The sequence below is a fragment of the Diorhabda carinulata genome, chromosome X (genome assembly GCF_026250575.1).
Source record: "Diorhabda carinulata isolate Delta chromosome X, icDioCari1.1, whole genome shotgun sequence".
Classification (NCBI taxonomy): domain Eukaryota; kingdom Metazoa; phylum Arthropoda; class Insecta; order Coleoptera; family Chrysomelidae; genus Diorhabda; species Diorhabda carinulata.
In genome coordinates, this window is record NC_079472.1 from 18598192 (window position 1) to 18624318 (window position 26127).

At 31.1% G+C, this 26127-nt stretch overlaps 3 protein-coding genes across 5 annotated transcripts; 2 read left to right on the forward strand and 1 right to left on the reverse strand.

Moving 5' to 3' along the window:
* Positions 1-1677: 1677 nt before the first annotated feature.
* On the reverse strand, positions 1678-10232 carry LOC130902451 (striatin-3). Of its 3 annotated transcripts, none has more exons than XM_057814606.1 (11): positions 9512-10232; positions 6576-6723; positions 6238-6516; positions 5981-6181; positions 4996-5109; positions 4752-4873; positions 3793-4003; positions 3464-3717; positions 3157-3328; positions 2593-2787; positions 1678-2047 (listed from the first exon to the last, which is right to left on the reverse strand). In XM_057814606.1, the coding sequence occupies exons 1-11, from the start codon at positions 9710-9712 to the stop codon at positions 1875-1877; spliced, it is 2070 nt and encodes a 689-aa protein (XP_057670589.1). In that variant the 5' UTR covers positions 9713-10232; the 3' UTR covers positions 1678-1874. The 3 variants fall into 3 exon arrangements, with proteins under 3 accessions (XP_057670589.1, XP_057670588.1, XP_057670590.1); XM_057814605.1 differs by having other exon boundaries at positions 4996-5130; positions 9512-10205; XM_057814607.1 differs by having other exon boundaries at positions 4996-5103; positions 9512-10032.
* Positions 10233-10654: 422 nt separating this feature from the next.
* Positions 10655-11475, forward strand: LOC130902452 (uncharacterized). Its single transcript, XM_057814608.1, has 2 exons — positions 10655-10962; positions 11023-11475. The coding sequence occupies exons 1-2, from the start codon at positions 10752-10754 to the stop codon at positions 11298-11300; spliced, it is 489 nt and encodes a 162-aa protein (XP_057670591.1). The 5' UTR covers positions 10655-10751; the 3' UTR covers positions 11301-11475.
* Positions 11476-18163: 6688 nt separating this feature from the next.
* Positions 18164-25958, forward strand: LOC130902453 (GILT-like protein 1). Its single transcript, XM_057814610.1, has 5 exons — positions 18164-18290; positions 18986-19120; positions 22346-22634; positions 24119-24292; positions 25816-25958. Exons 1-5 carry the CDS (start codon positions 18222-18224, stop codon positions 25908-25910), a joined length of 762 nt encoding a protein of 253 aa, XP_057670593.1. The 5' UTR covers positions 18164-18221; the 3' UTR covers positions 25911-25958.
* Positions 25959-26127: the final 169 nt, after the last annotated feature.

A 26127-nucleotide genomic window follows, 5' to 3' on the forward strand; every position in this document is an offset into this window, starting at 1 on the left:
AGAGATAGGTCATTGATAAGAGTAAAGTAAAAAATCATAACTTATTGTATGAAACGCGTAGGGATGCAATTGACAAAAGGCGCTAAGTACTAAATAAATTGTTTTTCCTTAGTGTTTATTTATTTATTATATTATTTTTTTTTAATAAACGTTTCGCAATGGTTTTCCTCACATTTTTATGTAAAACTGTAGTTTATCACTCACATACAAATAAATAGATGTTTCTATATTTGAATATTGTTTTAATAAAGAGGCAGCTCTATAAAAAACTGAAATCAGCATTCAGTACTACAAAACAAGGACGGAGATGCTACCATGCTAAAAAGAATCAAGACATGTACGCTAATCTTGGTGGAACTGATTATTTTAAAGTCGGACGGTAGCCTGTCAGAAATTTCTTGCACCGGACACTGGTGTCTGCTGTTACCTATTAAATGTCAAATTGTCAGTGTTTGTGTATGTAGAATTATATTTTGATATATGTGAGTTACAAGTTAATCATTGTCAGTTTTTACTTTCTTCTTTGGCGCTATTTTTTTGAAAACTCGATACAGTTTTAAGGTATTAAATACAATTCAAATACAAACTTTATTAACACAATTATTCAGGACCTTACTCGACAATGGTGAGCACAAAACGATAGCCCTCATCAAATTTCCGTATTTGTAAAAAGTAAATTTTATAACAAAAGAGTTTACAAAACCTTTCAATAAATCTCAACAAATCCCATATTTGTATGAATCAATGAATTTTTTCAAATTATCCTAGAATAATTAAATAAAGAATTTAAAAAAATCTAGTTGCTTATTTGATAAAAAGAAAAAAATTCTCGATAAGGTAGGTTCACACAATATATAAACCAGCTATCTTTGAAAGAAAAGATAAGGATATTCATCTCAGCGTAAACAAACATTTATAACAAGGAGAAATTATTAAAGGGAACTGCAATAGTAATTTCACTAATTTTTGTGTAGAGTTGAACACACTGTTTACTACACCGACACTCAATTGAATAATCCACAGTCTTGTATGGTCAGTCACTGGTTCATATTCTATTGAAAAGATCAGACAGTGTGTGTAACTGTTTGTTTAGTAGTAGTGTGTTTAGTTTTTTAGTTTAATAAAACAATATCAAAATGGAGTTTGAATAATATATAGACGAATTCTAATAAAATATTAACATTAAGATGATAAATGAGCCCTATTAATTTAATTCTCAAGTTTAACCTCAAGTTACAAGATGATAGTCCAAAACAAAACGATTATAATAGTTATTTAGTGGCAAATTTTGTAAAAAGCGACGAGATGAAATATTTTGACAGGTTATAATGCCTTAAAGTTGATTTTTATATTGTGAGGTCGAAATTTAAATTAAAAAACGGATTTTTCATTGAATAATCATTATTTAATTACAATTTGAAAGACTACTCATGATGTTAATGTTATTAATGGAACTTGTTTAAACAAGATATGGAATTAAATATCTGTCCGACAATTTTTCTTTCGAGACAAATTGAAATCAACAATACAACCAACGCGATATTATTTGCTGAATTTGCGACAAACGTGAAATTTCATATTACTATAGAAAACCAAATTGGATATCCACAAATTAATAAAATTCTAGCAATGAAATAAATAAACTTATTTACAAACGATTACAGATAAAAATTAATATGAAGTGATCTTGAGAGTATATATACAAAATATTAAAAATGATGATATATATGTACACCTATCCTACAAAATATAATTATAAAAGCAATGACCAAATTAATTAATCACTTTTTTTTGTAACGTTTCATAGTATACGGAGAAGTTCGAGATACACTTTTACACAATTACACAGAATTATTTGTCATAATAAATTCTTTTTACACAAACACTTTGGCCAAGCCGTCAGCGCCTGCACTGGCTATGTAGGGCCTTGATGGATGAAAAGCAACATCTAAGATACTCTCGTCGAACTTCTTTCTGTGAGCTGTTATCTCTTGAACACAAGTTTTGTTGTCCAAATGCCATAATCTTATTGAACAATCATGAGAACCTGAAATTGATAAATCTTATTTCAAATTCACGTCAAAAAGAGTCATTATTAATATGGGGAAATTGAAATTTTCCTCCCAATTTGCTTAGAATATAAAAATATTTTGTCTTTACCAACTTATCCTTCAGAAACTTGACAATAACGAGTAAACTCAGCAAAAACTTTAAACAATCTAAAGTAAAAAGAAAATACTCGTGTTAAGCTTCACTTATAGAAATAGATAACAAAGGAATGAAAGTTGCTGATGATAAAGGAATTAAAATAGAATGGGGCTTGGCGCACCTTATCAGGAGATGATTTTAATGAAAAACAAAATTCTATTTTGGGTAAAGAGAGATAAAATAAAAATTCATAAAAAAAAATAGCAAAAAGTAATGCAAAGTGGGATAGCCTAAAAGAGATCTTCAACTTGAAGTTGACCGACAAGATTGATGATAATGATATATGTATAAAAGTGTCAACCACTAAATATCATCAAAAAACATCAATTTTTTGGGAAAAATCATAAATTACATCTTCAGGAAATAAATTCCATAAATACCAACCTGAAAGAAGATAAAGTCCATTTGGATCAACAGCTAAACTGGTAACAGCATCCAAATGAGCAACCATCGAATGTACCATTTTTCCTGTGTGATTATCCCAAAATCTGATGTGTCTATCCTCGTGAGCAGTGATGGTTAGAGGTAGTGTTGGATGACAAACAATCTTGTTTATTTGTCTGGTGCTACTATTCACACCTAATACATCAAAAGTATTTTGTTATAAAATCATCAGTAAACAATCAGGCAGAATTTCATATGAGTCTTCAAAGAGATATATTTTGGGACATTTGAAATACTCTTTTCTCATTATGTGGTTTGGAATATACACAATTTTTGGAAGTGTTTTGACTTACTCTGAAATTATAGATTCTTAACGCAGTTTCAAAAAAAGTAGATCGAAAAAAATAAAGGTTACTTGTCAAAGTGTCAAGAAAAAAAATTTACAAAAAGTTGAGGATATATAAAATAAAAATAAACAATAAATAACAATCAGATGTTAGAGATTCATATAACAGAAAAACAAACCAAAAATCGTCAATTAGAATTATATCATGTATTATTTACCATCTGGAGGAACTGATTCCAAACGGGAGATCGGTTTACCCGTTTCCGTATCGAAAATCACACACCGCAAACTAGAATAAGATGCCACAATACGATTTGGTTCATCCCTTACAAAATCAACACTAGAAGGTATACCGTCTGACTCTGAGACAAATGTTGATAACAATTGTTGCTGAAAATAACAAAAATTATATATACAAGTACATTAGGAAATGCATGTTTTACTATAGTGATCAGTATTTTTCAAAAATTATTTTACCAATCAATACCAACAGAATAACAATTTTGTATTTTGCAAAATGCTTACTTTAGAATGTGGTGTCCATAACTTGACAGTTTTATCAGAGGAACATGACAATAACTGCTGTTTAGAATTAAGAACAGCCAACCCCCAAATAGCATCTGAATGGCCATGTAAAGTGGCATTCAAAATATCTGGTTCATACAGATCGTACGGATCAATGTTTGAATTTGGAACATTCCAACAATTTATAGTACCATCTAAACCTCCAGAATAACAATGTTCTCCACTACCAGAAATTGCCAGACAAAGTACTGGACCTACAAATAATTATTCGCATTTAAAAAATCATTCAGGGATTGGTTTATAAACCTAGAAATGAGATATATGCATACCTGTATGACTCCTAAAAGTATAGAGGGGTTCAACGTCCAATGATGCACTTTTTTTGGCAGGAACTGTTTTTTGAAGATTCCACAGCTTCAGTGTGTGATCTTCACTGGCAGTTATCAAAACAGGTTCAGTTGGATGGAAAGCCAATGCCCGAACACCGTCAAAGTGACTTCTCAAAGTGTATTTTGCATTCCAAGTCTTCCTGAACGCCTCCTTCAAAAAATTCTTTTAGAATCTACCATTTTTTTATATCTATTTTGAATATCTACAGGCGTTGTTTCAAACAGTATGCCTGATATTGATAATAAACATCAACTTTTATGTCAAGAAAACACTGATAATGAAGAAAATTGATTGAATGAACTAAAATTAAAAGATTGAGAAATGAACAAATAGGCAATTATTAAAAATATTAAGCAATTTATCAATATTTCCCAACAATGTCTTTTAAATTTTACATAAACACTGTAAGGGAGAATTTAAATAATAAATGTCATTATATATCCTTATATGAATGAAGATATTGTTGACTTTTTTTTATTATGAAAGTGTTGTGCTTCAAAACGTCACATAATCACTAAAGAAAACTACATTGAAATAATGAAAATAATACCTTAATGAACATTAATAATTTAGTATCATATAAATATAAATTAATCTTTACCCTATAAATATATATAGCCACTGTGAAACTGCTTACGGCAAATAATATCAAGTTTGTGGTTTTACACCATGGAATAACCCAGATGCCAATACCAAAAAATTTTACTGAGAATTGTCTAAAGCCCTATTAGTATGTAAAAAGCAAACCAAATTAATATATTTTAAATCATACATAACAGAAATAATCTGTAAGTATATAGACACATTCCATAATATATTACTTGCAATTTGCAATATTTGGCTACCCTATAGGATAATATTGATCTGTTCGTATAATAAATCTAATCTTGTCACTTACTTTACTGCTATCAATGTCATAAGTTGATTCCGCATCATTATTAACTGTTAATTGGGCTAATTCGCCTAATCCAAGCGACGAATCGACGTTTTCTTCATCATTCAATCCCATGGGTCTTTTGGCTGGAAGTAAAATAAAATTCTAAAACTGTTTAGATAAAATTTCACCTGGAATTACAGTTCTCAGGCTTTTTTATAACTAAATGATATAAGGCAACTAGAATCCGATAGACAAAAACACTTACTTTTATTCCAATCAGCTTGTTCAGTTTTACTGTCTTGTTTCTTCTCTGCTTCAGAGAGTCTGTTAAGTTCATTGAACACTTCTAATGCTATTGCGTCAACATCATCGCCTAAACCTAAATCATTATCCATTTTATCTATAAAAACATCCGATTTAACAGACAAAATACAAAACGATATTGACACAGTTAGTAATCTGCTTTGAGGGTTATTTTTTTATTAGATTGAATAATTTGGAAAAGTTCTATGATTATTAATCAACTGTTTCATCTTAAAAATAGTATAATGAATTTGGGAAAAAATTGTTATTTGGTGGTTAAAATGTTAAATATGAAATTAATTTATTTTTAAAATTACAACCCCTATTGTAGAGACTATATAAATTTGACAAAAAATTTACAAAAAGTAGTTTTAATCACAAAATAACTATTTGGAAGTTAAATTTTACAAATCCAAAATGTATTTTTGAAACTATGTTGAAAACTATGGGAATTTGACAAAAAAAATGTACAAGGAAATTTGAAACAGAAAGTGACTATTTGGAAGTTAAATTTTACAAATCCCAAATTTCAACCCCTATTGCACATACTATAGAAATTTGTCAAATAACGTGCAAAAGTTGTTTGAAAAAACTGAAATACAAAAAATGATTCCAATCCCATTTCTCATATAGCTCATTTAAATTATGAGATGGATTTAATATAGGTGTCAATTTCATCTCAGTAACTCTCTATTGGCTGAAGTTTAGAGCAAAATTATTTTAAATTTCTTGTATTTTATCACATTAACACCTTTTACAGCATCAAAAAGTAAAAATAAAGTTCATTTCATTAAAAATTTCAACCAAAAATAATAAATTATGCAACAACTATACTGCATTGTAGATAGTGACAAGATATTAATGCTAACAATTTTCCTTTAGAATACTAATTTAACAACAATATTTATATTCTATCTACTTTGTATTGAAAAAAATAATTATTTCACCTTTTTTGTTCAATTTAACATCATCTTCAATGTCATCTGTAGGTTCGATATTAACATCGTCGCTCATTTCATCATCTTCGTCCATATCCACATCTGTATTTGATAAAAAGTCTAAATTCGCCATAACGGCAGCTTCGGTATCCAGCATCATCGCTTCGGCTAGAGAGCTTGGTTGAGCTTTTTTCGCAGGGGTTCTTCTACCTAGAATATAATTGTCATATTTCAGTTTCATAACACTTAGAACTAATATATTTTACCTTGAGTTTCACTAGCTCTTTTGTTGGATTCATTGGTATTAATGCCACCACCATTTTGGTTATCATCTTGATCAGCATTATTATTATTTAGTCCCAAAAGAGCTCGTACCCTTGTAGATCTGACATCAATTATTCTATCGGTATAACCAATTTCTTGCAAATATTGTCTTAATAGTTGCCTTCCTTGCTTCCAAGAAGAATTTGATACAGACACATAGGACTGGTCACTGTCTAATTGAGATTCATTTGTTTCGTCTATCACAGGTGGTTTCATATCACCTAAAATACCAATCATCATGATTAATTTCATTAATAATATTCAATATTTCAATTATCACCTTGTTGTAATTCTGTGCCATACTTTAATTTATGAAACTTGGCTCTTTCCTGCTTCAAGGCATATTCCAACATCTTGATACGCCGCACCAGATCATTCTTCAAATTTTCTTGACCTTTTCTTTCTCCTTGCAAAAAAGCAATTCTTGCCTAAAAAATTGAAAGTATGTATCTACTACATACCACATACACTACTAAAACTCAAGAAGTAAAGCATGTGGTAAAGATAACATATTACTAACAGTATTTAGTTTTCAAATAAGAAATTAATATTTTCATCTCATTCTCATTGAACAAACTTTGTTTTTTGATTTAATTAATAAATTTTTCAATGTTCTAACTTAATATAAATTTACTATTCAATAAATTATTGTAAATCACAATTGGAATAAAACTTTTTTTATATGAGAGAACCAAATACAAGATGAACTTGGTACATGAAAGGAAAATGAATCACTTACAACCAGCTTTGTTTAAACATTTATCTTCAAATTAATTTTTTATTATAGTACTTGAAGGATTAATGTCTTATGATTGTTTCAACAGCACTTTGACCACAGCTTCATTAAATTTTTCACAGATTTACTATATTCCTTTATCCTATAATGCCAGTTCTTTTACTAAGTTGAAATTTCAGGAACCATTGGTAAAATTAATACTGAACACACTATTTACTTATATAACATAAACACTCACAATTACACTGTCTGACGTGCGTTTCAATAACCAAGCTATCATCTTCAGAGACTGAAGGTGAACAATTTATCTTCAGTATGAGTGTCGGGTGTAGTGTTCATGTTTCACAAAAAATAATGAATTTTGTTTTTATCCTTGCATTAAATGAAACATTTCCCAGTTCTTTTTATAACAAATATGCCAACTAAACAATTAAATATCATTTTAATACAGGGACACCAATTGAAACCAGATTTCATAATCCAAATGTGTTAAACTCATCAATAGTTAAGAAGAAGGTAATCAAATTAAGTTACATAACATACTAACATGAATTGTGAGTAATATATTTGTTTTTAAATAGTAATTACCATACTTTGTTATTGTACATTTGATGATACTGATAATATATTTTACTAAAAATATAAGCAACCTTTACATTAAATACTTATAGCTTCGTTTTTGGTAGATAATTTAGATACATTCTGAATGTATTCTGAATATCTTCTGAACATGTCAAATGCGCTTGCTTTGTTCAGAATATGTTCTGAACATACATTCCTCCATGAACGATTTATAAACATCTAAAATTATAATTTGGATTCAAAACTAGCTAGGAGTTTAAAGGGTATGTAATTAACTAACCGAAGGTTTATTCTTGATATTTGTAAGTATAAAATCAACTACCATGTTATTTTAATACAATTACATAGGTTATTTCTTGGTAAATATGGTAAATGAATGCACATGTGCCAGATTCAAAATCCTTATCCATGTCTTAGGATACACTGGATGTATTCAGAACACGTTTGGAATTAGAAATTCTTGCTCCACGAACACAAGATTTTAAATCCTGAACATGTTTTATTAGCACAATTTCAAACTGCGCATAAATCTGGTGACAAAACATTTTCAGGATATATACCTTAAATAAAACTTTGAATTTGGGATGGAGTTTGGGAATTTTACATATAATAAATAATATAAAAACAGTATGGAACAATGAATTAATTACCTTTAGTGTTTTTAAAAATCTATCATTATCACATTTATAATGAACACAAACAGACAACTGATTGGTACTAATATGATGATAATTGTCTAATTTCTGTAATTGTTAACAATTTACAACTGTTGCAATAAGTAGTCACAAAGGATTTCTGGTATAATGAAAGTTTCCTCACAGTGAAACCCATGTCAGATAACTCAAGCATAAAAATGTATTACCCATTAAAAAACATTTATGCAATCCCTTCTTTAGAGTTTTTACCATCTGGATCTTGTAGTTTAACTATTATTTTATAATTAATTAACTCATTTATAAAAAATGTTTGATGAGACAAATTTGTATATAAATTATAGTATAGGCTATAATTTCACACTTTAACTAAGAGTCTTTGTTGCCAGCAAAAACCAGAAAGCAAATCTTTAATTCAAAGCTTTCATTAGGAATATACTTACTACCACTACAGTAAACCAATATAGTAAATTTCTACACACTACATTAAAGTGAACATTACCTATCAAAAATATTTGTTAATTTGAATCTTGCTTTATATTCTAAATAATATATGTTTTGAAAGCATTTCATTAGTTTGTATTTTCACTTCAAAACAACTGTTTACATTGAAAAGTTATAAGAATTTTATCTAAAATAACCTTAATATACAAATATTTTTTGAGGAACTTATTATTTTAAATGTTACAAAATATTTTACTTAATCTATCTGATATTATTAGACAACAAAGCACACCATAGACTCTCCAAGATTCACTATTTTGTTCTAATTAAAAAAAATTACCAAAGCATTATTGGAAAAATTAATTGATATGTTTGCAAGAATTCTGTACAACCCTCATTAAAAACAAAGTTATGTGTAAAGAATTGCTAATGAGTATTATCAATTAAGAAGGTTTGATGACTAAATAGTAATAGAAACTTATTAGACCTTCTCGTGCATTTTTGATATATATTATTTCAATACTAACTTACATTTAGCTCGTTCCAAAATTATAAATCTCATAGAAATAGCAATTCTAATGATATGAATTTGATATACAAACTCTGTAAGTTTAAATTATTTACTAGTACATCATAATTAGATTACTATTTACACGATTTTATTGGTTTGTTTTAATTTTGTTGAAGAAAAAAAATTAAATCGGATGCTCTGTATAAGAGTGGCTAATGGATGAAAAATGAAAATTGATGGGTCGTACTTACATTAAAGATAATACGAATTATTTTTTTATAAAAACTTACTTGTAATTCAGCTCTATCAACCTCCCATTGTGATCTTTCTAATTCGAACCTAGCCCATTCGTGTTGAATAAAATGTAATATACCCGGTATAGAATAATGGGATTTCGGAGTGCTCTCTTCATTTTGTTTGTTGTTGGTTACCGAACCAGCCATAGGCCCCATTTGTCCGCCGTTTTGTAGATTTAATGAAGTGTCTTCCATTGTGACGGATCCAATTGTAGAAAAATTTCATATGTCCACCATTGCTCTTCAAATCGCCATTTTAACTTAATTTAAGCCTGCACTGTTTTAATTGAATCGACTACCACAGTTACACATTTATACACGTCTCTATATTTAAAATTAATTGTCTAGTTAGTATTTTTGTAACAAATAAAAAACATTTAATTCTTCAAGAAAATTATCACACGAAACTTCAACTTTTAATAAACCTCAACCTCAACATCTGGCAAAAAACCTTTCTTTGTCACTTTCATAGATTTTATATAATGCTATCTCCCTCAATGTGTCATGTCGGAAATCTAGTAACCACTCCGTTCATTGAACAGAAAGCCTTTTTGTACGTACAACCCACCCAATTTTCCAAAATATCTCGATTTGCAATGATATAATTAAATTGTTCTATGTATTATTTTTATTCAATTTTCAACAATAAATTTTATTAAATATAAATTAAATAGGCACCTAAGTTAAAAGTGTGTTATATTTAGAAAGTAATTGTGTCTAGCAATACCCCTGACGTACATATTTGAAAATTATGGACTGAAAATCTAGCTGAACTTCAGAGATAATGAACGTGGACAATGAAATAGGAATGAATATCTCACCCCCAATCTAAATTTGGAATCAAACAAGTAAAATAATACAAACATAATACATAATTATAAAAACTGTAATAATCCTAAGAGATATGCTAACTTCTTCTTAGAGTTTTAGATAAATTTTTTCTTGAGTACATAAATAAATCATATAGAAAAAATATATTCAATGAAAAGTATCTATCATTACGTAACGATGGATATGTAGTCACTTTTTCGAATATTCAAATGTGAGAGAAATGGATATATACACATTGTGAAAAAGTATGAGATAGAGAGCATCTGCACTCACCCAGCTCAATTTATAATTTGTCTAAAAGAACACAACTTTTTATGCGTCAAATGTTTTCTGTCAAATGTTTTAAATGGAAATGCATTAAACAAAGAAAAGTAATAAAAATATTATGTGATAGATTTTTAAAATGGTAATATTAAATATGGGTTTACCAGATCCTGATCACCCTAATGAGGAGTTAAAAGCAACAAACCAGAACGTTTTTGTTGTTACTGATGAGGATTCGGACCAAGAAATGGGTATATCCGATTCTATACAAACTTACGCTCAATATCAACCTTTATCAACTTTTTCTAATGAAGATGTAGATACTGTTTCTGATGATGATACAGATAATGGTGAGTAAGCACAACAGTCATACGTATTTAAAACTAACCAAATAATTTTTTATATTCCAGATAATAATGAAAACTCTGAAATAACTCCATCGTCGACTATGCCTGTACCTTCTATTGATTCCATGGAATCAACTCTCGTAAAAGAAGTGTGGTCAGAGTCTTCCACTAAAGTTTGTGATATTGAAATGGATAATAAAAAAGTAGATGAAGTTAAACAACTTATGTTAAATATAACCCTACCTCCTAGTGCAATTCCTGATTGGGCTGCAAAAATTCCAGAAGAGGATTGGAAAAGTCACTTGATGAGTAGGTTAGAGAAAACTAAGAATAATCTTTAAATTACAATACAGTGTGAACGCACCTTTATTTTAATGATTATTTTTTTATAGATTTATTTTAAATTATAAATAAAGTTATCTAAAATTTTCATTTTCAATTGGTAATACTTTGAAATAGTTTTAATTTGTAAATTATGTTATTAAAATATGAAGAAAATAAAGTTTGCCACAAAAATTTGTTTATGTTCAATGAAGTTTCAAAACTTTTTGATAGATGGCCGTAGCTATGCCGCTTGCATTAATGCTTGAGTCAACACCACTTAAGCCTCTTATTTTGGAACGAACTTAAGTGACGTTTAAATCTGTAGGGGGGAGGTTTTCATTTTTTTTTTTTCAAAAAGTAAAACCGAAATTTTCATCATAATACATCATTTTTATATTATCAAACTCAAAGCTTGTTGAAGAAGAGTAGTTTGTTTTTGTGAGAAAAACTGTGATTGTATAATATATTGCAATTACATAACTTTATTTTATTGTTTCTGTGTTGTTTATTAACTCTTCTTTTTCCTAATGAATGAAAGTAACAAAAATTTGCAACTGCCTATTAAACAAGATATTTTAGGACTTTCTAATGAACTCAAAAGATGAAATTAATAATTCAATACTTTCAATCTTCAGAGCAGGCATATAAGTCCTTCAGAATCTTACCAAGTGGACCAAAGTTTTAAAATCAAACTATTAGTCTGTAATGACAGCTAGGGCTCTTGCAGGGCTTCTAGACGTTACTAACAATTGACGAATCGCTACTAAATCGATATAAGGCCTCTATTTTCATGATAAAGTGACTGAAAAGCTGATTATTCTCATCCAAATTGGGTAAGACTATTTTGAAGGAGGAAGCAAGTAAAATTGTAGAATTTTTTCATAGTACATAACCTTCGTGTTGCAATCTACAATTACTTAAAATATAAATATTTATTTACAGGATGAAAGCATTTTGCCACTTTCTAAATTTGTACAGCCTACAAAAATTCAAAAAAAAAGAGCATGACATTATTGCTACAATCTCTGAGGCCACGATTATTTTCAATAAAATATTAAAAAATGATTTGATATCACTCCAATTTTATATAGATAATATTTGTGCCAAAAATAGATTTTATTGAAAAAGACCCTAATAACTGAGTGGAATTTTTAGTACCATTTGTAGGGCACCTGGATCAAAAGCTCGGACTGATCCGAATAATATTTTTGGGTTTTTGTTAAATAAATATATATTACTTTTCAGGATGGTACATAAACTTCGTCGCGAAGCATAATCATAAATCGTTCTAACACAACTGACTGTCTTACCACAGTCCCACGACTTTTAACATAATCTCCCCACTACCCTTAAGCACAGAGCGCATGTCTCGAATGCCTGGCCAGAGCGCATGTCTCGAATGCTCGGCTGTATAGGCAAACCATAATACTTGAATGCAATAACGGCTGCCTAACTAAAAATGCCTACAGCTCGGCCAATCCTGACATTTGATCGCCCTCGATCAACCCTAAAACTTGAGCATAACAAATAACGTTCATGATAATTAGCTACATAGTTAGCTTATAAAATGTGTATATAGTATCCATAAATTTTGATTACATAAGAGTTTACCCAAAATTGAACATAATTTTCATAGTATTTGTATACATAAGGTTTAAAATTAACATAAAGGAACTTAACTACTTTTTAAAATTTTGTCTTAAGTATTATTGATGAAATAAACAAACATATTTCTTATCCAACATGTAGAATTGATATGTCAAATTTTAAAATAAAGAAACTAGTACATAAATGATACACCTAATAAACATAGTTAGCATAGAATACATACAATTCTACATTAATGCACTCAATATTCTAATTGTCAGTAACAAGATGTTCGTAAGGTTTTAATCTGACACTTTCAATAACTCCATCATATGGCATTTGAGTGTTTTGAAATCCTATTATGTCAGTAACTACATAACGATCATTTGGTAAAACTTTACTAATTACATAAGGGCCTCTATATTTTGGTATTAGCTTTTTGTTTACACCAGGGGTGGTGTCGTAATTGGCCATCATAACATATTGTCCAACTTTGTACTGATTTGCTGGTTTACGATTAGCATCATAATAGTTCTTGTTTAGTACCTGACAACTTTCTATTCGCTCTTCGGCCTCCTGCCTAACCTTGACTAGATCCCTATCACTTTCGTTCAATAATTCTAGAATTTCCCTAACATTGTCATTGACTCCAGTTTATCTGCTTCTCATCCGTAATTTTTGCTAACATAGGGGTTAATAACCTATTTATTCTCTCTATCTGTCCATTGGCTTTAGGGCTTCCAGTAGCTATGAGAATATGTTGAATGTCATATTCTTCAACAAATTCTGAAAAGGCTTGGGACGTAAAACATGAACCTCTGTCTGATACGATCTGTTTCGGAACCGAAAAATGTTGGAAATAGTCTCTTAAATGTTTGATCACTTCTTTGCTATCTGTACTATTACAACTGTAAAGTTTAACATGCTTTGTGAACCCGTCGATAATTTCAAATATATATTTTTGTCGATTAACTGAAGAAAGTGGCCCATAATGGTCTATGTGGATGGTTTCGAAAGGTAAATTACCCTTAGGGATGTTGTGCAAAAATCCCTCCCGTTTCCCTGACTTTGGGTTATATTCGATACATTTTAGGCAATTGTTGATAAATTCATAAATCTTCATTTTTGTTTTAGGAAACCAATAGGTACGTGTTATTAGTTCATAGGTTTTGTCTACGCCATAATGACCCATATTATTGTGATATAAATGTAAAATATGACTTTCCATATCTTTGGGTACATGAAAAAGTATTTTATCATTATATTTACTATAGACTAACCCGTTCCTTAATTCAAAGAAAGGGTGTTCCGACTCCTCCAATAAACTACGTATGCGAGTAATATTCTCGTCAGTTGTCTGTTTAATAGCTAAAGTTTGCTCTAAGGTGTTTCCCTCTAGAACTAAAATAGAATGTACACGGCTTAATGCATCTACATGCTTCATACGATCACCAGATCTGTGCTCTATTGTATAATTATAATTTTGCAGGACTAAACACCAACGCATTATACGGGGATTTATATCCTTTTTGGCTAAAGTTAGCCTAAAACTGTCACAATCCGTTAATATCTTAAATGGAATTCCCTGCAAGTACACGTGAAATCGTTTTAAAGAATAAATTACTGCAAGGCATTCTAATTCGTAACTGTGATAATTTGCTTCATAAGTAGTTGTTCTCTTACTAAAAAAGAAAACAGGGTGAAATTTGTCATCTGCCTGCCTCTGCATTAGGATCGAACCGTAACCCTGCGCCGATGCATCACAATGAAGCTCTGTTTCAGCTTTCGGGTTATAAATTGCCAAAATTGGTTGGGATGTCAAAAGGGTTTCCAAGGTTTCAAAAGCGGTTAACTGTTCTACCTTAAAACTGAATTTCGCATTCTTTCTTAATAGGTCGTAAAGGGGTTTGGCAATAATAGAAAAGTTTTTAATGAACTTCCGGAAAAAGCTAACTAACCCTAAGAATTGTTGAACATTTTTAGTACTGGTTGGAATTGGGTATGACCTAATTGCTTTTGTATTGGCAGGATTTGGGCTTATCCCCTTTTCATTAATCAAATATCCTAAAAATTCAATTTGCCTTTTCAAAATTGAACATTTATCTAATCTTAGTTCCAGCAAATTTTGATGCATCAACTCTAGTACCTCTTTGAGTGTTTCAACATTTTCTTGTATTGTCTCAGTGGCAATTAAGATGTCGTCAAAATAAATTATTACTTTATTACGGTCACATAGTTGCTTGAATATTTTGTTAACAAATCGAGCAAAAGCTGCCGGACTAGTACTTAAACCGAATGGACACTTTAAAAATTCATACTGCCCCGTAGGCGTAACAAAAGATATATACTTAATGGATTCATCACTTAATGAAACGTTATAGAAAGCATTTTTCAAATCCAACTTAGTAAAATAACTCTTACCCCTAAGTTGGTCTAACTGATCTTCGATCAAAGGTAAAGGGAAGTGATCTTCAACTAAATTTTTATTCAATATCCTATAGTCTACACACATGCGATAGTCCCCTGACTCTTTCTTAGTTAGCACAATATTTGAACAATAGGGTGATTCACTTTCGCGAATTATATTATTTTTTAATAAATCTGCTATAATTTCATCCACCGCTTTCTTTTCAATAAAAGATAACCTCCTAGGTCGGGTGCTAAAATAAACTGATGGATTTTTCAAAGTTAGGGTCATTTTATAATCTGTGGCTGGTTTATCTGGTTTTGTTTGACAGAGATAGTTATCATTCATAATCTGAGAAACTTGTGATTTTACTTCAAATGGTAAAGATTCGTCTATATCAAAATAAATCATGTTTATCGTTAGTTTCAATAAATAAAATATCTGAAAAAGGAAACTGAAAATCGTCATCAGGCTTTGCTTTAACTTTGCCAATAGTTTCCAAATTGTTATTTCTAAGTTTTATTTCTTGAATGTTTTCATTTGTGATAAAATTGCGGCCTAATAGTAGATCGAAACTAATACTGTTCTTCTTAATGACATAGAACCTTAAGTGCATTTCAATTTGCTCAACAACAATATCAGAATAAAATATCCCCACTATTTCTAAAGGCGAATTGTTTATGCCTGAAAACGTTTGGTCGCTATTATAACTAATTATGTCACTGGGTTCAACCAACTCTTCACTAATTAAAGATATAGGACTACCTGTATCCAGGATGCCAGCTAATACTTTAGGTTGACTACTTACAATTTGGATTTCCACAGAATAAGGTCTTTCCTGCACCTGTATCTGTTCTAAGTACGCTACGTTACCTCTGCTCGTAGTGGAATCTGGCACTACTGACTCCTGATTGCTTCTTTTTGGACACGCTGATATTTTGTGGTCGAGGGAACCGCACTGATAACATGAACCCCGCGGTCGCTTCGGTTTCACACATTCACTCACTCTATGGCCTTCCTGGCCACAATTGAAACACTTTATCGACACTCTTTCCCGGTGTACACTTGCACTGTTCGGGGCACTTTGCCGATGTTGATTTTCCCTTCCGCTCCCACTGGCGCCTTCTCTTGTCACATCGCTCATGACGGAGAATAAATCTTCTAAGGTATTTGTTGAATTTATCATCATCCTTGCCTGGTTTTGCAACGTTCTGTCGTCGAATCCATCAATAACATAATAAAGTAACTCACTCTCGGGCACTTCGGCTTCGTTTCCCAATAGAACTTTGTCGTGAAAGTAACTCGAAAAACTTTCAAACCTTTTCCATCGTCTTCTTTCCATAATTCTTCTTAAACGGACCGGATCTACTATGGGCATGTACATTTTCCGTAGCTCGGTTTTTAGATCGTTCCACTCCATTGTCACGTGATCGGCTTTGCTATGGTACCACTTCAACGCGTGGCCTCTCAATTTTCCAACCGCCAACAATTTTAGAGTACCGTCCGGTACATTATATGTCCTTTGGACTGAATCAACTCGTTCTAGCCACACTTTAACATTTTGTTGTTTATCTTCGGACCCATAAAATTCTGGTAAAAGCGCTGATAGTTCCTTATTCGTAACATGTGACTGGTTTTCTCTATCATGTCTGCTTTGTTCATAAGTAATAACTGCTCTAACTGCCGCTTGGACAACATCTTCAATACTCATTTGTGAAGCCATCTCGATTTCTTCATCGAGCTTTCTGATCCCACTTCTGATTGTTGTAGGGCACCTGGATCAAAAGCTCGGACTGATCCGAATAATATTTTTGGGTTTTTGTTAAATAAATATATATTACTTTTCAGGATGGTACATAAACTTCGTCGCGAAGCATAATCATAAATCGTTCTAACACAACTGACTGTCTTACCACAGCCCCACGACTTTTAACATAATCTCCCCACTACCCTTAAGCACAGAGCGCATGTCTCGAATGCCTGGCCAGAGCGCATGTCTCGAATGCCTGGCCAGAGCGCATGTCTCGAATGCCCGGCTGTATAGGCAAATCATAATACTTGAATGCAATAACGGCTGCCTAACTAAAAATGCCTACACATTGGTGGTTTATACTGAACAATAGTAATTTAAATACACAGACTGACAATTTTAGGTATGCCTGTTAGACGTATTGAAGAAAATAAAAGCAACCAGTTCCAAAACATAATGGCTAATCATTTAACTCCAATGAGAACAGAAAGAAATAATAAGTTGGAAAAAAAATGACAAGAGAAGACAAAAAATTCTGTCTTCTTTAGTCGGAACAGATTCCATTTGTAGAAATTGTACATATTGAAGTATTACATATATGAGAAAATTGATAATCAACATTACTATAAAAATAATTGAAGCACATTTCTTTACATTATTTATTCATAGAACAATATTAGGAACACTTTAGTTCTTGTTTGTATTAATATTTATCTTTTAGTGAAAGTTGAATTAATGGTAATATTAAATAGGTACTATTTATTTGAAACTTGGTATATTTAAACGTTTATTTTTGTCAGAGTATGAAGGTGAATTATCCGAATCATGTTGATTGTTTTCATGTCAGAAATTTTGTATGGAACTTTCCGGACTAACCCGACAAAACTATACTGTCTCCAAAAAAAACCGTCTGGATAAAAGATACTTCAAGGACGGTTGCCGAAAAAAAAAACAATTACACAAAATTAAATAAATGGAAATAAATAAATGAATAAGAAGATTGCTTCAGCACAAAGGATTATCAAAGCCGTATAGTTTGGTTAAATTATATAGGATATTGAACCACAATCATAAATCATCAACAGGAAAAGACAGTTAACATTATTTCAGATTTTGTGGCAATTGTATTTGAGTTCATTGATTCGAAACTATCATTCATAATTCTTCAATCCTGTCAATATCGAGGAAAAGAATATGAAGTATTTAGTGCACATTGGGTTATTATTTTTGTTTTGTAAGACTATTTATGCTCAAGAGGAGAAAGTAAGTAAATCATATTCACTTCTATAATTTCTTACTAATTAAACCTCTTTCAATTAAAATTTCGTGTAAAAGTTTGTAATTTTGAGGTTTCGAGCAACTTCGATCTTTATCAAAATATTCGGATAAATATTTGGGGAATAATTGCCATTATTAATTAATTTACTATCCTCGACTGCTAGATAAATTCACCCAATTGCAAACAAATTTTTATTTTATTTTTTTCTCTATATTTTCTATACAAATTTCTTCAACTTTTTACTCCTTAAACCTTTAAATATGTTTTTCTTGATAAAACCTATTGATATTAAGCTTTTTTGATAGAAAATTAGTTTCTAAACACAAAAATAAGTAGAAACGTCAATTTTTACGTTTTTTGAAACGGAGAAAAAAATCTCAAATCAAGACGATACATACCAAAAATTTCCAATATACATTCTAACGTAAAAGGCTTCGCCTTACAACATAAAATTTGAAATGAATGAAAACGTGTTGTCTATGTTGCTATTTGTGTATATTACTAAAAAATAGAAAATTTGTAGTTTTGAGTGCAAAATTGTGTACCAATAAAATATTTAAATTAACATTGATGAGCTTGGAATTTTCATTAGTTTGAAAGTGTCTTGGAAATAACAATTTTATTAAACCTTTAAAGTAACTTGTCTAAAAAATTTACAATTTAAAAAACATTATTTTAGGTTAATGTAACAGTATATTATGAGAGTCTATGTCCATTCGCAAAAAAATTTATAGTTACACAACTTTATCCTGCACTACAAGGTAATTTATCTGAATATGTAAATTTAGAATTAATTCCATATGGAAAATCTGTGGTAAGTTGAATTACATTTTCTATTTAACAATTTTAAAATAAATATAAAGGTACTATTAATTTTCATTTGAGTAAAATGATTATAGTTCTGTAGTATTTTACTGTAACTTCTTGTCACGATTTAAGCTAAGGACACATTTTTAACACGTGTCAACACGACACATCAGATAGGCCGGACACATATCTGTGTTGTAAAACGTGTGTGCCAGCTGTCATTTTAATGTTTTTAAACTGGTGAAGTAGTATCCTCAACCTTCACGTTCACACAACACATATCCACAATCCTTCGAAGATTATAATATGATGGAGCACCTACCAGAAGAGATGGATATGAATTCAGGGTTCATTTAATAAACCAACGTAGGTGAATATCATGTTCAGTGGCCGAAATTAGCAATGACGATGACAGATGTAAAATGTATATCAGGATGACCAAGAAGGAATTCGACGTGGCTTACAATTTACTAGAAAGTAAACTAAAGAAGCAAATAATATATTTGTTGCGATTCAACATATGGTAAATACCATAATCGTTAAGACTTTCACAATTTTAGGAAATTTTAGACAATGACAAATGTCGAATATCCTTTGTACCTTTAAACCCCTAATAAATAACTCTCTCTCTCCGCAAGAGACCAATCGTTAAATTTCTAAAGTGTCACTAATAACTTTCTCTCAAATAAACACAAAAGCAATTACTATTGAAAACTTTTAAAAAACCTTCATTATACTTTTACAAACTATTCCAAGTTCATCTGGTCAACCCTTATACAAACAAAAGAGAAATTTCAAAAAATCTGTTTGAAAAATATAGATTCTTTTTATTGCTTCACGGCAATTAACACAAAATATTACCACGATATTGGGATACTTTTAACCCCCATTTTAGCCCATATAAATAAAATTTAACATTCATGCACGGGACAGTAAGAGAGCAGAAAGTAACACAGTACAGAACAGTGAGAAAAAAGAATCCACAGTAAACAGAAACTAAACATACAGTGCGCGTTAAAACTAACGAACTATATCTAAATCAACTTAACGATTCTCTCTCACTTATCAAATCATAAAAAATCTTAACCTTACAAACGGGCAAAATTACGATTTACCTGAATAATCAAAATATCTCTCGCGTTACGACGCAACATAAAACGTGCAATTTTCTGTTACTTCGTTCAAGTATAACCGGAGAAATATACATATAAATTTCGCTATCTTTTGTAATCAACTATATATCACTGTGGACATTCTTGTTGATTTATCTTGTTGCTTATTTTGTACATCGATTTACGTGTAATATTGTCGTATTTAAGTGTTTTTATTAAACGTTACTTAAAATTACGACTGGTCCTTCATTCCGCAACCTCGTCGAAGAAAACAACACATCTACTTGGGTGCTGTAGTGAACGACAAACTCGACAGTCCACTTCATCCAACTAGTTCATTACAATCCCCCAAAAATATTACGGAAACGAATATAGTTGAGGAAACACTTTTCAGTTACGCTCAGAACAAACTCGGCACAGATGGAGAATATAACCTACAACGCTTTGTAACACTTCTGACGAAAATTTGACCAACGTAGATATTGAAAACACGCGCTATGGCGTGTTAAAGCGTGTTGCCGGTCTCTGACGACTCATCACAATAATGTGAATAGATCTATTTAAAATAGATATTTAAATAACACGTGTTAACAATGTGTCCTTAGCTTTACAGATGTGAATGTAGGAGGGGTGGATATTAAATAACGAGACTGATGATATAAAACATTGTATTTTGATATTATGTATATTTATTTATTATCACCTTCAATATATACCCAATCTCTATCCTTACATCGATCAATGCGTACCTTCCATTGTTCGAAACAGTGCAGGAATTCTTCTTCTGTTAGTTCCTTCATCAGACTCAAATCTTTTTCTTATCTTTTTCTGCTTCTCGATGCAGATTTCACCTCAGGGAAGAGATAGACGTCGCACGGTGCAACATCCGGCTAATAAGGTGGGTGGTCAAAAACTTGGATGTTGTACTGCAAAACGAACGAACGAAACCTCTTGTTGCACACATTCTTTGAGATTCAGAATCATTTTTCGATATTTGTAGCCGTTTTGAAGAACGACCCGAACGTGAATCATCTTCAACATCTTCTCGGCCATCTTGAAAAGGCTTAAAGAATTACTACTACTCATTATAAAAGTTTTCAGTGAAAATTCGTTGTTAGAATCAAAATTAAGTAACTCCTATATGGATAGCTCTTATGGGAAAAAAACCTCTCTAGGTTACGGTGCCGACAATATTCATTTTCTCTCTCGTTGGAGATACATACTGCGCATGTTTCATGCGCGCAAAAGATGCGCAGTGCTAACTGTAGCGCCCGGAGGAGAAAGAGCACGTTACACTATTTATTTTACTTAGTCGGAACACCTTCCACTTATAGAAGTAGTAGAAACGCGGGCGTATTATACCGAAAAAATACGAGGAGTGAAGAGAGTTAAATTATTATATTTAAATATATGTAGTAGCACCATCTTTTTACAAGAGAGAGAACTAGCGGACTATTTTGTATTGGATGGAAAATTGTAGTTTCACGATTATTCGCCATACTTCTCGGTCGGGATGAGCGGAGATTTGTGGGAGTTTATGAACGGTGCGTGACCATGTTAAGGATAGATACGTTAATCAATACTACTCTCGAAAACGGAGGGGAAAATAAGGAAGGGTAATAAACTTAAATGTATGGACAACTTCAAATCAAACCCCCTTCCAAAACTAAATAATGGCCACGCCCGTGATTACATTTATGTTGATATGTAAATAGTGTATTCAGAAATAAAATATTAATTTTATTACTAACTATTCACGCTCTGTATAGATTATATTGTGTGATAAGGCTCTTAACAAAATATTAGTATGAAGGAGTTGAAAGGATATTGTGGTTTATTATTATCTATCATTAACATATCATAAGTCTGATAAGTAAGTTTGCAATCAACATTGAGTTGAATATATTGATTTCATGTCCAAAATTTATGAAATAGGAATATTGAAAATGGAAAATTATACAATAAAAAACAACTAGTTTAATTTTTTAAATGTTTTTCTTGACGCTAGTAGAATCCAATAGTGAATGGGAAAAATGCACATTCCTAGGACCTTGAAAATAATTTATAATGAAATGATAATTACTCATTAGGTTATTTTAAGACCACTAGATATTTTGCAGACAAAGGAAATTGGAGGAAACTTGACATTTACATGCCATCATGGAAACGTAGAATGTTACGGTAATTTGATTCAAGTATGCTCTAGAATTTTGATAGATGTTGGTAAAAATTCTTCGAATCTCGGTTTCAACCAGAAATATTTGTGGCTCGTAAAATGTTTTATGGAAAATATATCAACTTCATCTACAAAAAAAGATCTTCAAGATTCTTTTTTGCATTGTTCAAATGATTCTGTACTGATTGGAACACAACAGACCATATTGGTGAATTGTACAGATGGATCCTTTGGTAAGTTTCTTATACATATCATACACCGTGAGTCATTTGATTAGAATCATACATGTGTCTATAGTTTTTATTTAATATTAACTTTTCTGTCACTTAACATTCAAAATGATAATATTCGTCAAAATCTTTAAAGTTACAAAAAACACCCTGTATCGATAGATCGTCATGGAAATGGCGTTTTATTTGAGAGGGGTGGATATTTGACACCCTTTTAATTTTTTTCTTAATTTAGCTGCAATTTTGTAAACAATGTCAATTGAAAAAGCAATTTTAGTGATTTGTAAATTAACAAAAAAACTGTATTCCTCCAGTACATGAAGTGTCCCAAATCTCCCTACATTGTGGTGGTTTGGGACAATTTATAAAAAGTCATCTCATATCAATAAATATAAAAAGCAGATCGCTGTCTTCTTAATTAGTTGTTTCATTTACTGTTTTTTCGTGTTTGGGACTCAAATCACTTAAAACATTGCACTGCAACATTTTTCAAACTTCTTGAACTCGATTATTTTTGTCATTTTGGTTGATGATACTTGTAAAATTTTTCTAGGAGTGTCATCCTTAGATTTAGATGTTTTCTTTGTTATTATACGAGGGATACTGTTCAAGTTTTGAGATAAAAACAAATAAAATGAATGTTTATTATTATATATAACTATATTGTTTTTCAAAATATTCTCATTTGAGAACAATACACTTTTATATGTGTTTGAACCATTTTATCAAGTCCGATGGAGGTACCTCCAAAACGCATCAACCGCTTCTTTAGGTGTATAAATTTGTTGAACCCGCAATTTATTTGTGATTTGCGGGAATAAGAAGAAATCGATTCGATGTTTTGATTGTTCAAAAATGTTTTTGTTGAGGTGGAGAATCTTATAGATGTCTTATGAAGCGTCACGATTGAATTGCTTTGCACCAATCGCGACGAATTTTTTTTGGGGCGATTCTCAAATTATGGGGTATCCATGATGGTGTGCTATTGCGCACCAGCTGGGAAGCAGCCAATGAGAATTCGCTCCCAAAACGACTCGCCAATTTGGGAGCGAATTTTCATTGGCTCTTGAGAGATGCGCAGAACGAGTCGAAAATGAGCCCTCGGGAAGAGCACACCTTGTAGTATTTACATCATGGCAGTATCTAACGCGAGTAAAAGTTTTTGACAGCCAAATGTTTATGCAATATTGAATGTATGCGAGTGGAACTAATGCCCAAATATGCCTCAATCTCACGCTAAGCAAATGAGAATCTTGAAATACCAGTTTACGTACAGCGTCGATTTTTTCTGGTACAACAGCCGATTTTGGATGACCTTCAATGGTTGCTCGAGAGCTTCATCACCAAAACTAGTGCTAATATATTTTTGTCTATTTTCATTTTTTTGGGGGGGGGAGAAGTCCTCCTTCTTTTCCACAAAAAAAAGTACTAAATGTGTGTATTATGTATAAAAGCAATTATTGGATTCTAAATTTATTTATTTCTAGGTATGTCCCTCCTCGAGCATTATGGAAATCTCACCGATCAATTTCAAAAGCCATTGAACAATGTACCAACAATTGTTTATAATAATAAGTTCGATAAGGCAGACAGTGGCGAATCTGAAAAAAATTTCATACGTGTTTTGTGCCGAAAAATTACGTGGACGAAACCAAATGAATGTAAGTAAATATCATTCTAATACTCATTCACAAAATAATTGTTCATATACTAATTTAACTCCGATACTTTCGTTGATAAACAAGAAAAATTATTGAATGTAAAATATTTACATTTAGATATAATCACATTTTCTTCCAGATACAGATAAGTTTTTCTTTATATTATTTTGTACCATCTCCACCTAAGAAATTTGCGCCCTCTGGTTTAACTTAACTACTTTAACTGGTCGATGTAGTGGGTTAAGTGTAGAGTTCCATAACTATCTACTTAGTTCTGCTCAAATTCTATGGTTTCATTCAATTTTGACAGTGAAATACAATTTAATGTCATTGTCAAATATCTTTAAATAGATCATTTAAATGACAAATTTCTCACTAGTGTGAATGTTGAAAATTAAAAACATGAAATGGTCACTTTCAACATAAACAAATTTTATATTTTTCCCGTTCGTAGCAATAGAAAAGAGCCAATAACATCGTTTGCGTTTGACAAGTGATTTTGACATATGACGTTAGATTTTCGACCTCTGTTTTTTGCTGTCACATCGAAATTTCTCATATTCTTTTTCTTTTCGAGTTTTGTTATTACCATTGTACACACGATAAGGTATGATGCTCCCATAAAAAAAACTCTTCGTCATTTTCCATAATATCGTCCATGAATACCGGATTACCAACAAAAACCCGAAAGTATCACGAAAACAAGAATAACAAAATTTTTCGGTTATCGGTAGTAACGTCAAGTTTATGAATATGGTGTAGAATTTGCTACAAAACGTCACTCTTAAACGGCATCGAGTTTATAAATCGGCTTTAAAGCGATTGTCAGAAAATTGCTTTTTATCGAGTTTAGTACGTTATTTTTTCTACACCATATTAATACTTTGTACTGAGTGGACAACAGTTACAGGAGAAAAAAATTATAAGAAAAGTTGTCCTGAGTAACACGTGGAAATTATTTTCATTTTAGGTCCACCACTAGAAAGCGTATTTGAAAATATAGAATTAAAAAAACAATTTTTTTTTTAAATTCACCCAATTAAGTGCAATTTTTCATACTATAACAAAGACAAGGATATAAGGCGTTGCTTCATATAGTATAAAAGTTTTAGTAGGTTTTAACACGTTGATGCAATCGTCGAAGGGTATTCGACAGTGGCGTCCCTTCCCAAATGGCGGCCGTCGACGACTCTTCGACACCTGTTACTGCTTTTTCAATTCATTATGTCTCGGCTCAGCTAAATGGAAACAACTTTAAACTTTCACCTCGCCTTTTCGAACAATTCTACTTTATACCTGTACCGCCCGTCACCGGTTTTGTTTATTTTTTTCTGGAGAATCATCTCTAAAGATAAGTTTCACAATCTATATTTTTTATGTTAACTTGTACGGCGTAGTCGCCAACGTGTTAAAAGTAAATTAAATTAATATCCAAACGACAAGAAGTGTCACTTACTGGGTTATTAACCCAAAATATTTCTGCATGCGGTTGACATTTAGTGTTTTCTTTTTTTTATTCTCAGGTCGGATTGTCAATGCTGCGGAAACAAATCTACTCACCACCAAGTATCCTGTGATTTTATTATTAAGTCTTATTCTGTTTGTAATTAAAATATAATCATATAATTTTTTGAATTGTAGTTATATTAATAAAATTTCTTAGGAACGTTTTTTTATTCAGTGCCCTTCCGCAATATTCTTGATCAGATTGCATAATAATTACGAAACCAGTAGTATAAACCATTGTTTAAAAAAAGTAGAATGCGATACTGATTCCATAGATAAATTAACATAAAACATAAAAATTATTTGTAGAGTAACAATGCTTCACGTGA